This window comes from Perognathus longimembris, chromosome 6 (assembly GCF_023159225.1).
Source record: "Perognathus longimembris pacificus isolate PPM17 chromosome 6, ASM2315922v1, whole genome shotgun sequence".
NCBI classification, from domain to species: Eukaryota; Metazoa; Chordata; class Mammalia; order Rodentia; family Heteromyidae; genus Perognathus; species Perognathus longimembris.
Window position 1 is genome coordinate 18914681 of NC_063166.1, and position 17388 is coordinate 18932068.

Here is a 17388-nt window from a genome sequence, read left to right on the forward strand (position 1 = left end):
TGTTTTTTTTATCTCAGTCTGAACAAGTCATGCCTTCATTTGAGACATAATTTTATGACATGCCAATGGAAACATTTGAGGATTTGAATAAAGATGTGATAAAGTTGATTTATAGTATCCATCAAACTATTATAGAGGAAAATTTTAGAAGTATTTTGGGAAAGGTTGGAGATTTTTAGGAGTCTGTTGTGACATTGGGAAATGTGTGATGGTTTTTTCCGTGGAATGCGAATGTCAATAAATGGGTGTCTTGTGGGATGGGTGATGGTTATCTTGCATTATGCATTACCTGTAAATAATATTCACATGTCTGCATTGCAATTTGTTTCCACAGTCAGAAAGCCTCTTCTCTACCTCCTATCGTAGGATCCAGAAGATCTAAAGGGAGTGTAAGTATCAGATCCTTTCCTCATTCACATTCTATATTTCTAGATGAGAGACTATCCTTTGGTCTCCAATTAAATTCAAAGAAATAAAACACAGTTGCCTTGTGGCATGTAAGCAATTATGTGAAAACATAAAGACCTAAGCTTTATTGTTACAGTTCATACCCTAAGGTATAATAATTTTAGAATACTGATATTTTTCCCCCCTTGTATGTGTATCTGATCTGATTTCTGTCATGGTTTGAGATCTGAGCAGTAATAGATAAAAGCTTAAGAATCACTAGGTCATATCCACGATCAACCCGGTCTAATTTTCTATCTTTGGCAAAGACTGAGAAGGAAATGATAATCCTATTGTAGTTCTCAAAAAAACTGAGAGTCATTCTAAAGAGAAGTATGAGATCAATCTGAACAATAACTAAAAGAAAAATGGCTAGGTTTAGCTCAAGTGGTTGGACCACCTCTCTAGCAAATGTAAAGCCTTGAATTCCAACTCCAGTTCCCACTGAAACAAAACAAACAAATAGAACCCTCCAAAATGTACACTAATCAAAGAAGAGACCCCAGAAGAGCTCAAAATAAAAGCTGAACACCAAGTATGTGATGAGATCAGTAATGGTGATGAGACAGAAGGAATTGATGGATGATGGCTGTTCAGGAAGCTAGATTTGGTGTCTGCCTTTGAGGATTATTTAAGAGTCTTGTGAAAGGAGAAGAAGGAAAAGAGACCTCAGAGGCGGGTAGTATGAGGAAAGGAAATGGGCATGCGGAAAAGCCATAATTCCTGACTCTGGAGGGTTCAGCCCGAAGCCAAGTTCCTTGCAGAAGCAACATAGTAAAAAGCTGAAATAAATCTATGAATTTTGAATTTGTGAATCACATCTTGTTTCCTGTTTTTTTTTCTTAAACACTCTTTTATTTTACAAATTTAATCCTCATCCCACATGGCAGACAGCTTTGTTATCCACATTTAAAACAAAAGGAAGCAGGAAGAGTAGAAGCAATAAGGGCTGCCTTGGGCAGAGGGCAGAGATGGGGCTGAGCCACGTGGCCTGCCTGGAGGTCCCACCCCTGACTCCTGCAAAGAAGGAATCCCTCAGGCTGTCTGGAGACTGTGGTCCCCTCAGAGTAGAGGGTGAGGTACCTCCCAATAACCTTATAGGCCACAATGAAAAGTCACGTCTTTGTCCTTGAGTTGCAAGGGGCATGAGGGCCTCTGAGAAGTGAAAATTCGCATCTAAGTCCATCTCAGGACCCTCGCTCTTATCTTGTCCTTTTTAAAGTCTTAAGACTTCCTGTAGTGAGAATCCACAATTAAGTCATCCATTAGGAGACGACTGGTATGAAATGATAAATGCCTAGATTGGGGAGATGGCAGGGGCAGCTGGAAGGGATCAGAGTGTATGAAGAAATAAAGTCTGGCTTGATCATGGATACTAGGGCTAATGGAGAGGTTGGAGCCAAAGATAACCACAGGACTTCTGTGCTTGGCTACCTTCCAGAGAAAAGGATAGTCCTTAGGTCAGCAAAGGAAAGTCAGAGAACATAATGGCCTGCTTTATTTCCAACATGTTGAGTTGAAAGTGTTAGGAAATCTGTTCAAAGCACTCAGAGCACAGCGAGACCTGGGGAGGATCTATCCTGCCATGGATAGATCTGAGCTGCCAAATATGGTTTTAGTGTCACTGTGATTCCCCTTATACCCAGGACAGCATGGACCAGGCAGGCGTCAATGGTGTGTGTGTGTGTGTGTGTGTGTGTGTGTGTGTGTGTGTGTGTGTGTGTGACAGAGACGGAGAGAGGGAGAGAGAGGAGAGGGGAGAGGAGAGAGGAGGAGAAAAGAGAGGGGAGAGGAGCGAAAGGAGGAGAGAAGAAAGAGAGGAAGAAAGGCGAGAGAACAGGAGAGAAGAGAGGAGAGGGGAGAGAGAGAGGACAGAGAGAAGAGGAGAGAGAGGAAGACAGGAGAGGAGAAAGAGGAGAGGGAGAAAGAGAAAGGGAGAGGGGGAGAGAGAGAGAGAGAGAGAGAAAGGAGAGAATTACAGAGATGGGAATACCTAGGCTTGGAAATAACCAACCTCCCAGGATGAAGAGGAAGAGGAATGAGAAGACATCAGTAGCTGAAAATTATATTTTGTTATTACAAAACTAGCTAATTAATTTAGGGGTTCTCTTACACTTTTCTTTAGGGCTTTGTAGTAGCAGGATTCTCTCTGCCTATCATACAAGCATTCACGGTGGAGGTTAAACTGAGACCCTGTGTCACTGAGTAACCCAGGGTCATGGGAAAATGCCTGTCAAGAAGAAGGTCATGATGCAGCTCTGCATGTACTTGGACTTTGGAGTTTTGTGTTTACTATTAGGAAATCTGAAAATCTCAACTTTTCATTAAAAGCTGCAGCATATTTTCAGTTTGAAAACACACCTGCAAGTATGCATGTGCAATCTTCTTTTTTTCTTGCTTGTTTAGGAAATTTTCAGTATCTGCTGTGAATACTGGCTCATTTCAAGATGAATGCTGAGTGAATTTCTAGGTGTCTGGCATCATACTGAGTTCCAGGGAGACAGAGATGAGAAAAAGGATCAATATGAGTGAATTTACTGATAATGTTGCTATAATGTTCCCCAGCACTCTGGATATCCATCCATCCATCCATCCATCCATCCATCCATCCATCCATCCTTCCACCCATCCATCCACCCATTCTGCCATCTTTCCTTTCTTCCTCTCATCATCCATCCATCCATCCATCCACCCATTCTGCCATCTTTCCTTTCTTCCTCCCATCATCCATCCATCCATCCATCCATCCCATCTTTCTACCCACTCTTCCACCTTTCCTTTCTTCCTTCCACCCATCTACCCACTCACTTATCCATCCATCCATCCATCCATCCATCCATCCCATCTTTCCACCCACTCTTCCATTTTTCCTTTCTTCCTTCTACCCATGTATCCATCCATCCATCCACCCATTCATATTTCCTTCCATCCATCAATTTTTCCATTTATCCCCTTTATCCACTTACATATTTGTTAAGCACTTAGTATAAGACAAGTATTGTCCTACTATGCAATGCATGGAGTATATGGTGGTGAAGAGACAGTCAAGGACTTGGACCTTACTGAGAGTTCCTTCTAGTTTCTCTCTCTCTCTCTCTGTCTCTCTCTTTTACTCTGCCAATATATAAATACTTACAAAGTGCTAAGAGCAAGCTAAAATGTGGCAGAGCACTATAGCATATTAAATTCTCTGAGGCTGAGACCTTAATGCTATAAAGGAATCAATTTTGCAAGGATGAGGCCAGGATAAAAGTAATCCGGACAGAAGATGCAATCCTTCCAGCCATTGGCACAGAGTTTGGCAGTGAACATGCACAAAGAAGGCCAGGGTGGCAAGGCACTATGGTTTAGGCTTGTTATCCTAGCTACTCTGGGGGTAGAGTTCCAGCTGTGAGTCTGGAAGCTGAATGGCTGTCATAAGGTCATTAGTTCAAGTCCCAGTGTAGGCAAATATAAAAGAAAAAGGGGAAAAAGGACAAGGTGGTCTGAGCTGATGTTGGAGAGGCCCAATCATATAGACTAAGTGAGGAGTTTGGGTTTTATGCCTTGCCTGGATGGCATTTGAGGGTTTTAATAAAAGGAATGAGAGTTGGGCATGGTGGTATAAGCCTGTAATGCTCACCCTTCAGGAAGCAGAGATAGGAAGATTGTCATTAAAGGCTGGCCTAGGCATAATGCACAAAACTTTATCTGAAAAACAACCCAAAAGTAAAAGGACTAGACTGTGGTGAAAGTGATTGGCTGGAAAATGTTAGGTCCCGCAGCTGGAAATGTGGCTTAGTGGTAGAATGCTTGCCTAGCATGAGTGAAGCCCTGGGTTCCATTCCTCAGAACCACATAAACAGAAAAAGCCAGAAGTGGCACTGTAGTTCAAGAGGTAGAGTGCTAGCCTTCAGCAAAAAGAAGTTCATGGGCAGTGCCCAGGCCCTGAATTCAAGCCCCAGGACTGCAAAGAAAAAAAAAGTTATAGCCTGAGTTCAATCCCCAGTGTTGAATATAGAAAAGAAAAAAGAAAAGATGGAAGTAATTATTATTTGATTTACAGTTTTCAAAGTTCATTCTGGCTTTGGTCTATACAAAGAAAGTCTGGGCAGAAATAGAAGCAAGAAGCAAGAGGCAAAGGGATGAGCTGAGTCCAGTATGTGATTGAGGTGACTTGGGCAGGTTGGCCATAGGGATGACAGGCAGCTATTGTAAGTCTACTTAGAGTACATTGCCATTGATGCATTCAGTCAGAAGCTCTTTGTTGAGTGCATATTCTACCCTGGCCACTGTTCTTGTGCTGGGGATGGTGTGTGTGTTAAGGTGGGGGAGGGTTCTCAGAGATTCCAGAGATACTAAATGTACACAGGTTACATGCCCTCAGAGGAGAGTGATACAGATTCACCACACCTCTGATAGCAATCAGGGTTGAGGTCAAAGAAGAATCCATCTGTCCATCTGACTATGGGAAGAGGCCTAGGCCAGTTGAGTGGGAGGGACTTCCTTTAGGAAGGTCCCGCTGAACACAGGAACATAACCTTGAGCACAGTGCCTTAGGTACATAATAGGCTCTCACTAAACCTGTTGATGGTATGTGTGAATGTCTGGCAGGAAGCCACACAGAGAAAATGACCTATGCTGGTAAACCCAAAGTCACAAGCTCTCTCTCCTTACCAGCAGCATCAATTGACTCCTTTCTTTTAATTAATAGGTTCTCTGGAGAATGCAGTGTTTTATAGATCATTAACTGCCTGGCCTTGAGAGAAGGGAGTATGAGCAAGGGGCATTGTGTAGGGAGAGCTGGTTTTGCTAACTTTAAGAACCACGATCAAACCAACGAGGAAGTGTCCCTGAACTCAGAGGGGACCCATAACTAGAATTCTAGACAATTTGTGTTTCCTATACAGCTAGGAATTGTTTTATTGTGGGAAGAAGAGAATGTGTAGGTGTGTCTGTGGAGGATAGACAAACAGACAGGGCAATTCCACAGAGATGTGCAGAGAATGTTCTGACCCCAAGATGAGCTGGTCAGGGTGCACAGCACTGCCAGATTTGGGGTGGAATGGGAAATTGAGGTTCTGGGGGAGAAGTAGACTCCCACTGCTACATGTCTGCAAATCACTGTCTAGCTGGATATTGTTAGGAGAGACACAGAGATGATTCAGTTGTGAATAATTTTAGGTTGTGACTTTATACTTAAACAAGTGACAAGCGGAGGAGGTAACAAGTTGAACAAGAAATTGCTTACATATGAAACTGTAACCCCTCTGTACTTCACTTTGACAATAAAGAAAAAATATTTTTGAAAAAAAAGCGACAGGAATAGATTAAGTGAATTTTCTGGTGTTCAGAAGAGTTCGAGAAAGTAAAAATAAATATAAATAAAAATAAACCCCTCTTCCAGAGGAGGTCCTTTAAACTGCAGGGACCTCACCACACAGGATCAAGGTGCCCTCTTGTGGAAGAGAAGTTAAATTAAGGCGAGTACTGGAAAGACAATGCCAGACAAAGCAGTGTTTGAGTGCCTCGGGGAGTATTAGAAAGCATAAATCAGACCTCCAGGCTGAGAACCACACTTACCTATTAATGTGGTGGGCACTTGTGTTAATGTGTACCTAGAACATGGAGTGCTCAGTTTTATCTACTAGCAGAGCAGTGTGAGCTTATCTCCCCCCACCCTAAACCCTTCCAATGATTACCTTTGTTTTCCAGGTCACCTATCCCAGAGCCTCAAAATAGCAAAGATGGGGCCCTTCCGCCCTTCACTATCTCCTCAAAACTCTGCTTATGATTTATCTATCACATATAGTTCATGGAATAAAGTATTAAAGTATATAATTTGCATTATGTAATATATACATTTGTAAGTAATTTCCTGTACATTTATTAATGTATTGAAATTATATTTTATTATTTTTTTGCCAGTCCTGGGGCTTGAACTCAGGGCCTGAGCACTGTCCCTGGATTCTTTTTGCTCAAGGCTAGCACTCTACCACTTGAGCCACAGTGCCACTTCTGGCCTTTTTTATGTATGTGGTGCTGAGGAATTGAACCCAGGGCTTCATGTATACGAGGAGAGCATTTTACCACTAGGCCATATTCCCGGTCCCTGAAATTTTTTTTATAAAGGTGACGTACAGAGGGGTTACAGGTATGTGATTCAGGTAATGAGCACATTGAGTTGGGCCACCTCCCCTCTCTCCTTTAAAAAAGTAAGCATTTGAATTATTTCCTATTTCCTAAATACAAAATAATTCTTTCCTTTCTCTCAGTTTCATTTGCTTTCTACTCACAAAGTGCCCAGAGATTAGTCATTGAATGAAAGAGTGAAAGTCACTTGTCAAAGATACTGTGATTTGAATCAACTAGTCTTTTTTTAAATGCTCCCAAATCACCTTTGAATGTGTCTAACAGAAATGAAGTGATTTGTAAAGTGACATCCATCCCCTGTTATTACAGAATAGGGCTTTTTTGCTCCTCTCTGTTACATTCCCCAGAGAGCTATTAAAAAACACCCGCAAAGCTGTTGAGGGTCGTAGGGATGGGGAGAAAAGAGAGGCTCAACCCAATTAAAATACTGTACATGCATGTATTTTACCACAGTAAAACCCTTTTGAATGTTTAGTGTACACAAAAACAGTAAGAGGCAGGAATGTAAAACAAATCCTGTATGAGGTATGAATGCCCACACAGAAGAACTGAAGAAGGTGAACACTGGCGAATACTTTATGTACACGTGTGCAAAGGGAACAAGGAAGCTTGGCATGGGAAAAGAGCAGAAGGGAGAGTGTTGATCCAGGTACATTGTATGCATATAGGAGACCTTTACACAGCCATGCTAATGGAAAAAAAAGTGAAAACAAGCAAACAAACAAAAACACCACCATCAACACCACTACCACCCCCCCCCCAAAAAAAAAGCCCCATATATCCTTGGCTGGGTTTCTGAATTTCTCAGCCACAAATTTCATTCTTATCCTTGAAAGTCTAGCACCATCTCTGCTATCTGATTTGTTGGTTGGTTTTTGTTTTCTAAGATAAAATCTCCCATTGTAGCCCAGGCTGGCCTTAGACGTTCAACCCTCCTCTCTATCTCAAGTGCTCTCAAGTCTCTCAAGTGCTGGCACTAGGGATATGCCATCACACTTGGCTAAACTTTTGGTTTTCTTCTTGAGCTTGGGATTGAACCATGGGCCTTATAGATGGTAGGCAATTGTCCTTACCATTAAGCTGTAGCCTCAGACCTCCCTGCCATCTGTGAAGGGTTGCTTCTCTCCTCCAAAGCTTTAAATTTTAATTTTTTTTGTGTGTGTGAATAGACTCCATTGAAAATAGACTAAAACATGGGACTTGGCTGATGGTTTTGGAAATTCCACTATATTAATTTTATCTGTTTTCTCTGCCAGTTTATGGACTTGCAACAAAGAATCACCGAAAATGAAACGGGTGAAAAAAAAAATCTCTGGTTGTCGTTAATGCAATAATTAAATGGAAACTGTATGTCTAAATTGCAGTTGGAACAGGAAATTAAATTATGCAAAAAGCATTATAGATTTGGACAAGTTTTCATACTGTTAATAAATCTATGCATAATTCATTTTCTTGTAGGCTACGACAAAATAGCATAAATAACTTCATTTGTAAGGCTGTGAATTTCTCTGTTCTTAATTGGGTGATGGCTAAAACCATTTAAATGCTTCTGGATGGCTGAATATATAAATGTTTAAAATGAGCAGTTATAATAGGTTTCTGGGCAGATTTGTTTATTTAGCATCACTACATGTATTTGCAGATTCTAGCCTAGCACAGATATGACATAAAGATTTCACTCATCATGGCAGGACTTTGAGAATGTGTTAGGAAAAGTTGTTTCTTCTCTGCTCTTGGAGTCAGCCCTCTCATGCTCCTTGCCAGGCACTGTATTCATCCCTTTTTCAACTTTCCCCTTCATCCTCCTGAGAGACTTGGAAGATGGGTACCATAGCCCATTCCATCTACTAAGGAAACAGAGGCCCAAATGAATGAGAAGTTCCCTAGCTCTCAGTCCCAGGGATATTAATGACAGCAGTAGCTCTGAGCCAGGTATTCTGAGTCTCTAATATTTTCACTATTTCTACTACTTGCAGCTTCATACTATAAACTATCAGGTGAGTTTAGCACCTGAGTCACGCTGGCTTATTAGGAGGGAGTTTCCTGAAGCAGTGACAGTTCCAAGGCGGGCTACCAGCACAGCAGCCACCCCACTAGTCGTGGCTGGTCAGTGACTTCCCAGGCACTGGACCAGGCCAGTGAGGGGCCGCAGAGCCCACCTCTGGTGAGTGCCATGTCTCCTTGTGAGCCAAGTGTGAGGGCCAGGGACAGTCAGCAAAGACTTGGCTGATCAAGGGACCACAGCTCCTGCAGGAAGGACTGGGGCCCATCTGGTCCCGAACTGTGGGGTGCTCACCAGCTGTTGAGTCTGCTAGTATGATCTTGACAGCTAGGTTAGAAGCCATTTCTAGATTAACTGATCCAGCCAGGAGCAACCAACCATTCCTCACGCAGGGCAAAGTACTGAACCCTCTGCTTCTAAGAAGGTACATTTGGAGCCAGTGTGGTGTGAAAGTGGGCAGTCACAGGATCTGTGCCCCTCCTTACCCTGTTGATCACTCATTATTGACTGGTGTGTACTGGGAATCCCCTTCGGAGTTCATTAACTGATCACGAGGGTCCAATTGTTTGCCATGTAGGGAAATGATCGCCAGTCAAAGTCAACAATTGGATCCAGTGACAACTCATCTCCTCAGCCCCTGAAGAGGAAAGGGAAGAAAGATGTGAGTGCAGAAAAACCAACCAAAGGGAAACAAAATGTGAAGTTGAAGAATTCGCAACAAGAAATCACAGGAAACGGTAAGTTTGTTAGGGTGTTACTCTTCTCTGTCCTTTTCTTGAGTATGAGGTAAGGTTTTTAATTCTGAAATTGATATGTTCATGTCCTGGCCCTTCTTGTTTATGAAGCCGACTGTGAGAGCTCTGAGCTGCTGCTGCTGGTCTTGCTCAGTTTTCTTTGTTGGGAGATGTTGATTCCTAGGGATGTTTGCTCTGACATAAAATGCTGCTCAAGGTGGTCCTGTAAAAAAGTCAGAAAATTTACCCTCTCGGCTCCTACTCAAACCACTTGGTCAATATTCATATCAATTGCTATGACATTGGTCTCTTCTGTCTGTGGTCTGTAACCCTTGCTTGTGTATATACATTTTTTTTCTTTGGTGCCAGTCCTGGGTCTTGAACTCAGGGCCTGGGTACTGTCCCTGGCTTCTTTTTGCTCAAGGCTAGCACTCTACCCGTTGAGCCACAGCACCACTTCTGGCTTTTTATGTTTATGTGGTGCTGAGGAATTGAACCCAAGGCTTCATGAATGCTAGGCATTTAAAGATTTTTTATTAGCATATATTAGCTGTACAGAGGGGCTCATCATGATCAAACTCATTCCCTCCCTCCTGCTTCTCCACTCCACTTCCTCTCCTTCTTAAAACAATTTTAACTGATTTCATTGTTCTTTTTTCTTTCTTTCTTGTTTTTTGGCAGTACTTGGTTTTGAACTCAGAGCCTCAAGCTTACTAAGCAAGCACTCTATCACTTGAGCCACAATACCACCTTCCTTGTTCTATTTTCCTACATGCTTATCATGATTCACCCTTCTGGAAAAGATGCTTCTTTGATTTAACTGATCTGCAAGAGAATAGCAATCAGATAAAATTTTCCAGTAGGCAAACCAACCAACCAACCATATCAATCCAAATTAGTTATGTCATTTTATCTTTTCCCAACAGCTAAGGGACAATATAAAATAAAATGTAAAGAGTTTGCATTAAGTCTGGGATTTCATAAAGATACAGGCATGATGAATATGGGGAACTTTCCTACGAAGTTTGTGTGAAAAGAAGCTATTTTTGGTTTCATTCCAAATGTGCTCTGAGCAGAGTGAATTGGTAAGAGTGTAGTGATACAGGGGCGAGGAGGCAGGAACAGACCAACACAGAGCCCCCCACCCCAGGGGTCACATACCCTCTACCTGTGAGGCATGGTGGGGTGCTTAGAGGGAGGATGGACGGGAAAAGGGAAGCTCTTGTTGATTTCAAAGTCAATCTGAAGAGTAGTTAGCATTACTAGAATTCTAAACCACTGTAGAGTCAGAAGGAAAGGAGGAAGGATGAAACTTATATCTTCAAGAATTTAAGTTGATAGAAATCAGTCACAAGTCAAGCATCTAGATTCCTTTCTAAATTCCTTTCTGGATTCTACTGGGCTTGAACTCTTGGCCTGGGTGCTTTATCTTAGTTTCTTTCACCCAAGGCCACTACTCTACTACTTGAGTCATGGCTCCACTTCTGGCTTTTTGCTGATTAATTAGAGGTAAGAATCTCACAAAGTTTCCTTCCCAGGCTGGCTTTGATTCATGACCCTCAGATCTCAGCCTCCTGAGTAGCTAGGATTATAGGTGTGAGTCACTGGTGCCTTGCTTAGATTCCTGTCGTAGTTTTCCTTTGAACCTTGGCAATCTACCTATTTTGGGGTTCCATTGTCTTCAAAACGTGGATTTGTATTGTGATTTAAAAAAATATTTGGCTTATCTTGAAATTTTCAATCCTTTCCATGACCAGGAAATGAGGATAGAATAATCAGCACATGTTTATTGAGTGCCTGTTAAATTGTAGGAATCAAAGAGGGAAAGTGAGCCTGGAAGAACATGCCATACCTTCAGAATTAAGAATAATAGAGGCTTTATTGAAAGGCCCTAAGGCTATGGGCTATATATTACCAGGACTTGTGAGATTCCCCAGTGCTGATTTAGATTTTATAGATATGAAACACCTAATAAATGTTGAATGAATGATAGGAGCTAATAAATAGATGTCACTGTAATACCTTAAAACCCACCAAGTAACAAAAGCCATTTAAAATTTTTCATGAATTATTGTCTAAAAGGCTTACAGAAGATATGCTTTGCTTATTGTCTGTAAGGCTCTTATTAGCTTACAGAAATCCCAGTTCCTACCACCAGTATATTTTTAAAAGTCTTTGGATTTAGTAGTTTTCCCTGGAAAGAAAGGGGGCAATTATCTTTCTAGGTTACATTATTTGTAGAGACTTGTGAACACAAGTCTTACTAGATACCCCCTCTAGGAAAGAAACCCCTATTAGAGAGTGGAGCTGCCAGTGTTTTGCTTTTCTGGGCACTCATAAATACTACGTCTGTGGGCATGAAAACACCAACCTCATGTTTAATATGGAATCGAGTAGTTTTCAGAAAGGGGGAGGAGGAGTGCTAATTCATTCCTAGTCTTGAGAGAACCCTGCAATTGCTTTAGATAATTGCTCATCTTAAGTGGGTATTTTCCAATGTAGTTTTGTAAATGTGCAGATTATAGGCTTTAAAATGGCCTGTGCCTTTCAAATGGAGTTTTTAGAGACCGAATTTCTTTTCCCCAGTAAGGAGCTTTACCACTGATGTGTTTGGTATACAGGGGAATTTAGATAAAGCGGTTTGTCTGTTTTCATCTTGATAGAATATCACATGGAAAGTGAATGTGGCTTCCCCAAATATCCCTGCCCCCAGCCCCCAGCCAGGAAGACAATGAGAAAAAACTTGATAAGTTTGACTATTAGCTTAAAATCCATGCTATTTCTTCTCCAGATGTTTGGAGCTGTAGAAACTTTCCAGATTTGACTATCAAAAGGTGTTTTTTTCCCTCTTTCTCTTTCCTTAATTCAACCTCTAAATTCATTTATTAGTGAAGTTGCTTTTTTTTTTTTTTGGTTTGCTTGAATGCCACCTATATTAGAAATTTGAACCAAGTATGTGCTTTTTGATACCCATATCTTGAGGGAATAAGAACTTGAAGCAGATGAAAAGTGAAGGGTGTGGGAAGTCAAAATAATGAGTGAAAACACAGCAATTCGATTTTAGAGATGAAATATGCATAGTCTTTTCTGTTTGAAATATATTTAAATTGTGGTATTAGACCTATTTTCCTCTTTGTACAAAGTGTGAAATTTTAGTATTACATTGAATATTTGTCATTATTTTATATCATGTATTACATTATGCAAACATTTGGTCCAGTGTTCTTTACCTATATACTATTCTTATTTTTCTTAATTGGTTGATTTATTTTTGTGCCACTTCTGAGGTTTGAACTCAGGACCTGGGCACTGTGCCTATATTTTTTGTTTTTGCTCAAGGATAGTGCTCTATCAATTAAGCCACAGTCTACTTCTGTTTTTTTTTTGTGGTTTATGGGAGACAAGAGCCTCAAGGACTTTCCTGCCGGTGCTGGCTTACAATGGCGGTCCTCAGAACTCGGTCTCCTGAGTAGCTAGGATGACAGGCGTGAGCCCCCAGACTCATCTTGATCAAAAAAATAATTTTGATTGTAGTTGAACACTGTATTTATTTTAAAAGATATTTATGGACAGTAAGGTATAAATGGATGTATATACACGAGCAATGCTGATGTCAGACTGTAGATGGCAACCTGAGTCTAATTTTATTTTATTTTTCCTTCTTTTTTTTTTTTTTTCTTCTTTTGACTTTCAGTAATAGTAAGGTTTAATAATTCAAGCGAGCAGTGACATATTTCTTCAGGGAAACAAAATACTATTTTCTCTTGGTAGCCAAGATGCAAAGTAAGATTGGTTTGATGATTGATGAAGTTGGGTGTGAAATGCATTCTTAGAGCCGAATTTAAATACTGGCCTAAGTGACCATCATGGATTTTTGTCACACTTTTCACTTGAGTTGTAATGCCTTGAGATATGTTTTAGAGGCATTAATTGGCTATATTCTCCACTAGGAGAAAGATGGTCATGATTATTGTTTTGGAACATTGTGGCTAATCAGTATATTCATTGGTGCTATTCATATTTGATGCATGAAAAAACTTAGTGCCTTTAGAACTTTTGGAACAGGGGATGTACAGTGTGTCTAGATGAGAAATATCAGAAGTAGTAAGATAGAGCCTGTTCTGTATTGGTGCAGCATATGTTGTATTGATGGGGCTTGAACTTGAGGCCTGAGCACTATCCTTGAGCTCTTTTGCTCAAGGCTAGTGTTTTGCCACTTTGAGCCACAGGACCACTTCCAGTTTTCTGGTCGTTAATTGGAGATAAGAAAGAGTCTCATGGGGACTTTCTGCCTGGGTTAGCTTTGAACTACAATCCTCAGATCTCAGCCTCTTGAATAGCTAGGATTATAGATGTGAGCCACCAGCACCTGGCTTTGATCAGTACTTTTTTTTTTAATGGCAAAGTATTAAAATGTAGTAAAAAGCATAACTTCTCTTCTTTTGAAGGGTGTGTTTGTGCACACAAACACACAGGCCATGCATCTACATGAGCAACAGTATTTTTGGTGATGGATACCGTTCCTGGCCTCATTCCAGTGCCCTTCCATGATACTTCCCAGGAACCTCGTGATATTTCAATGTCTAGTGAATGGTTTGGAGCAGGTGCAGTGTTGGCAGAAGGAGGTCTGAATTATTATGACCTTGTTGGGTTACTGCCCTTGAGCAGTCATGCCCTTGAATTTCCTAATAGCTACAACGTGCACATGATTTAGCTCACATTGCCCCAAGCACGAACCATTACTGCAATTTATCCTCAGAGTCTCAGAGTCCATGGGGCACTGAAACTTAAGCTTCTTTGGCTCAGGCATGAACCAGCTCAGGCACTTACATGATTTTCCTTCACAAAGAAATTTGGAAGACAAACCTAGAAGTACCTTCTGAAAATGTGCTCTCCCAGGTCTCACCATTGAAAGGGCTATTGTGTGCTGGGAGAAAGTAGGTAAGAAGATATCAAGATGATTTGACAGAGCAGAGAGTTGGTTCTATATAGTAAGCTGAGGTAAAATGTATGACCTCTTGTTTCTTGTTACTACACTTACCCCGTGACAAGGAAAACACAGCTTTTCTCTTTATTGACCATAAGTTCCCATTGAAGTGGCAAAACCTGTTGTGGGACATGAGTCCAATTTTATTACAACAACCATTAGCATGGTGAAAAAACCCCAACATTGTATGGTTTTTGTTTTTCACACATCTCGATCATCCATTCACTCATTGTAAATAACATATTGTGCAACAGTATTCCAGTTCAGAAGAGATTTTTAGTTATTTCTTATGTACACTGTGGAATTTAACTTATATTAATGAAAATTAGTTTTGGAATGTATAATGTGCCTATCTTCTTTACTGCCTAAGGTATACTTCTTAGTTTCAGTGGCATAAATACTAAGCCCTCATGTTTTTAGATTCTGGGGATGAAGCCCAGAGCCTTGAACATGCTAGCCAGTGCTCTTCCACCAAACTATACTCTCATTGCATAGCTTTTTTTTTTTTTTTTTTGGCCAGTCCTGGGCCTTGGACTCAGGGCCTGAGCACTGTCCCTGGCTTCTTCCCACTCAAGGCTAGCAGTGCTACTCTGCCACTTGAGCCACAGCGCCGCTTCTGGCCATTTTCTGTATATGTGGTGCTGGGGAATCGAACCTAGGGCCTCGTGTATCCGAGGCAGGCACTCTTGCCACTAGGCTATATCCCCAGCTCATTGCATAGCTTTTAAAATATCATTTCCTATCCTGTGTTTCAGTGCACTTGCTACATTGTATGGACAAGGACTGTGAAAGAAGCATAGTTTGAGAACTGAGGTAGGGTTGAGGCTTCAGTGGCCAGTTCTTTTGGAGTTAATTTTTCTGTAGTCCAAGGTCCTAGAAATTCATTATATGAAATTCATTTATGATTTGGATCACATTCTCTTATATGTCCATAGAGCTCTCTGGAGCCCATCATTCATCATCACCATTGCAATGTATGATGATATTGTGTGAATGGCTCACCATATGCACCATGTTTCTAGTGAGAAAATGAACTAGGAGTTCCACTTCAGAGTGTGCAAAGCTCATGTTACCCTGACACCTGTGGACACAGAACTGGTGTAGGCCAGAGTCTGTCAGTTTGGGTCTGAGGAGGAGTCTGGAGATGAAGAGACCAGGCCCAGAGTCAGAGGCGAACACTCTTGAGGTGTGGATTGATGGTTTGAGACTTCCCTTCCCTCCTTCCCTCTTTCCCTCCCTCCCCCCTCCCTTCTTCCCTCCTTCCCTCCCTCCCTCCCTCCCTCCCTTCCTCCCTCCCTCCCTCCCTCCCTCCCTTCCTCCTTCCCTTCTCTCTTTCTTTCTTTGGCATTGAACTGAGTCTCCACTTGTCAAGCAAGTGTTCTACTAGTTGAACCATGCCCCCCGGTCTTTTTTTATTTTAGTTTGTTTTTCAATAAAATCTGCTTTTGTTTGAACTGGGGTCTTAGACAGTGACCCTCTTACCTTTGCCTCCCTAGTATTACAGGTGAGCACTTAGCAGTGATGTTCTTTTATTAGTAATGCCCTCTGTGGGATTTTTATGTTCTTCCCAGTTCCAGGATTTGGCTTGTTGATCTCTCTTCACAGATATTATCCATTACTTCCAAGTAAGATTTCTTTCTTCTCGTACCATCATGGGCTCCAGTAATTTTCCAGAATTCTATTAACTCTGCTGTCTTAAAAGGTCTGAACCTTCCTGTAACTTACTACAGATAAAATATGTTCTCTCACCAGTTGTGGAGTTCAGGTACATCAAAGCTGAAGCAAGATTCACCTGCTTTTTGGAATGAAACTTGGAAAAAATTGTATTAAGTGAGCTAAGTCAGTCCCAGAGAAGCAAAGGTTACATGGTTTCTTCATTTGTGGTAGATAGAACATACCTACAAACCTATAAGTAAACATGTGGGGTGGTATGCAAGTGGTTACCACAAAAGAATTAACTGAAGTATGTTAGACTCTATATAGTATAAGTTTTAAAAGAAAGACTGGGTCAAAAGCCAACAAAATCAGCAACAGGAAATGTGTACATTCGGGCAGGGGTGTGTGTGTGTGAAAGGGAGAGGGGTAGATGAATGAAGTGTAGGAGCAGCGAGGGAGGGAGGAGGAGAAGAATGGAATAAAAAAATTCATTGTGTATAACACAGATTAAGAAAATAAGGGAAGGGGTGGGTCAAGGGTATGTGTATGAGAGAATATTGAAGGGGTGACACTGATCAAGATACATTGTATTCATACACTTTGTGAAATGGCACCTCTTTTGTACAACTACTTAAAGATAATAAAAAATTAAAAAACAATAACAAAAAACAATAACATTGAATCACCCTGAGTATTTTATCTTGAGATCTGAGGAAAAGCTCAGATAAGTTTCTCTTTCTAGTGGGGAAGGGAGGAAGTAACCATGGAGTCTATTATCCTAAATTCCTGGCCATATTTCTTTCTTCCATCCAGGCCTAGCATAAATTAAGACCAAGTATTGTCCTAGTCCTAGCCTATCATCATCAGCTCCTTGGTTTTCAGTCACACAGAAAGGATGCAGCTAAGCTTTATGTAGCCTTACTCTACATAACAGTGTACTGTGAGTGTTTGCTGACAGGGTGATTGTGTGTGCATGCATGTGTGTGCATGGAGGTACTGAATAACATCTACACTGTGGTAATAACTGAAATTAAAGGTTACATGTTGCAAACATCGAGTAATGGTACGCTTGTGATACTCTATCAGCAATACATTCAAGGGTTGATATTTTAGGAGTAGGAGCTTCATTCACAAATCCTCAGAATAAATAGCATTTCCTACTTTTGCAAATGGCGGGGAGGGAGGAGAGGAGAGATCATGGATATGTCAATGGCAAATGCTTTCTGGGAATTTCTAGGCTGGTTCCAAGGTGGATTTACTTATATGAATGTCTTCGGGGGCCTAGGGAAGGAGTGAAGGATGCCATATGCATCTGCTCCCACTTGGTTTCTTATTAGAACTCTGATGTATCATAGCTGAGAGATTTTGAGAAGTTTCCATTCTCCAGTATTTCATCTTCTTTTGTAAAAATGGGGTTGATGGCTTCAAAT

General features: G+C 41.1%; 1 protein-coding gene across 3 annotated transcripts in view; it reads left to right on the top strand.

Annotated features, from left to right (window-relative positions):
• Dcdc2 (doublecortin domain containing 2) overlaps positions 1 to 17388 on the top strand; it is a 133519-nt gene that overhangs the window by 45219 nt on the left and 70912 nt on the right. For all 3 annotated transcript variants that reach the window (XM_048348382.1, XM_048348384.1, XM_048348383.1), the window contains exons 7-8: positions 335 to 389; positions 9159 to 9318. In XM_048348382.1, the coding sequence (XP_048204339.1) occupies positions 335 to 389; positions 9159 to 9318 (215 nt within the window). The remainder of the gene's footprint in view (positions 1 to 334; positions 390 to 9158; positions 9319 to 17388) is intronic.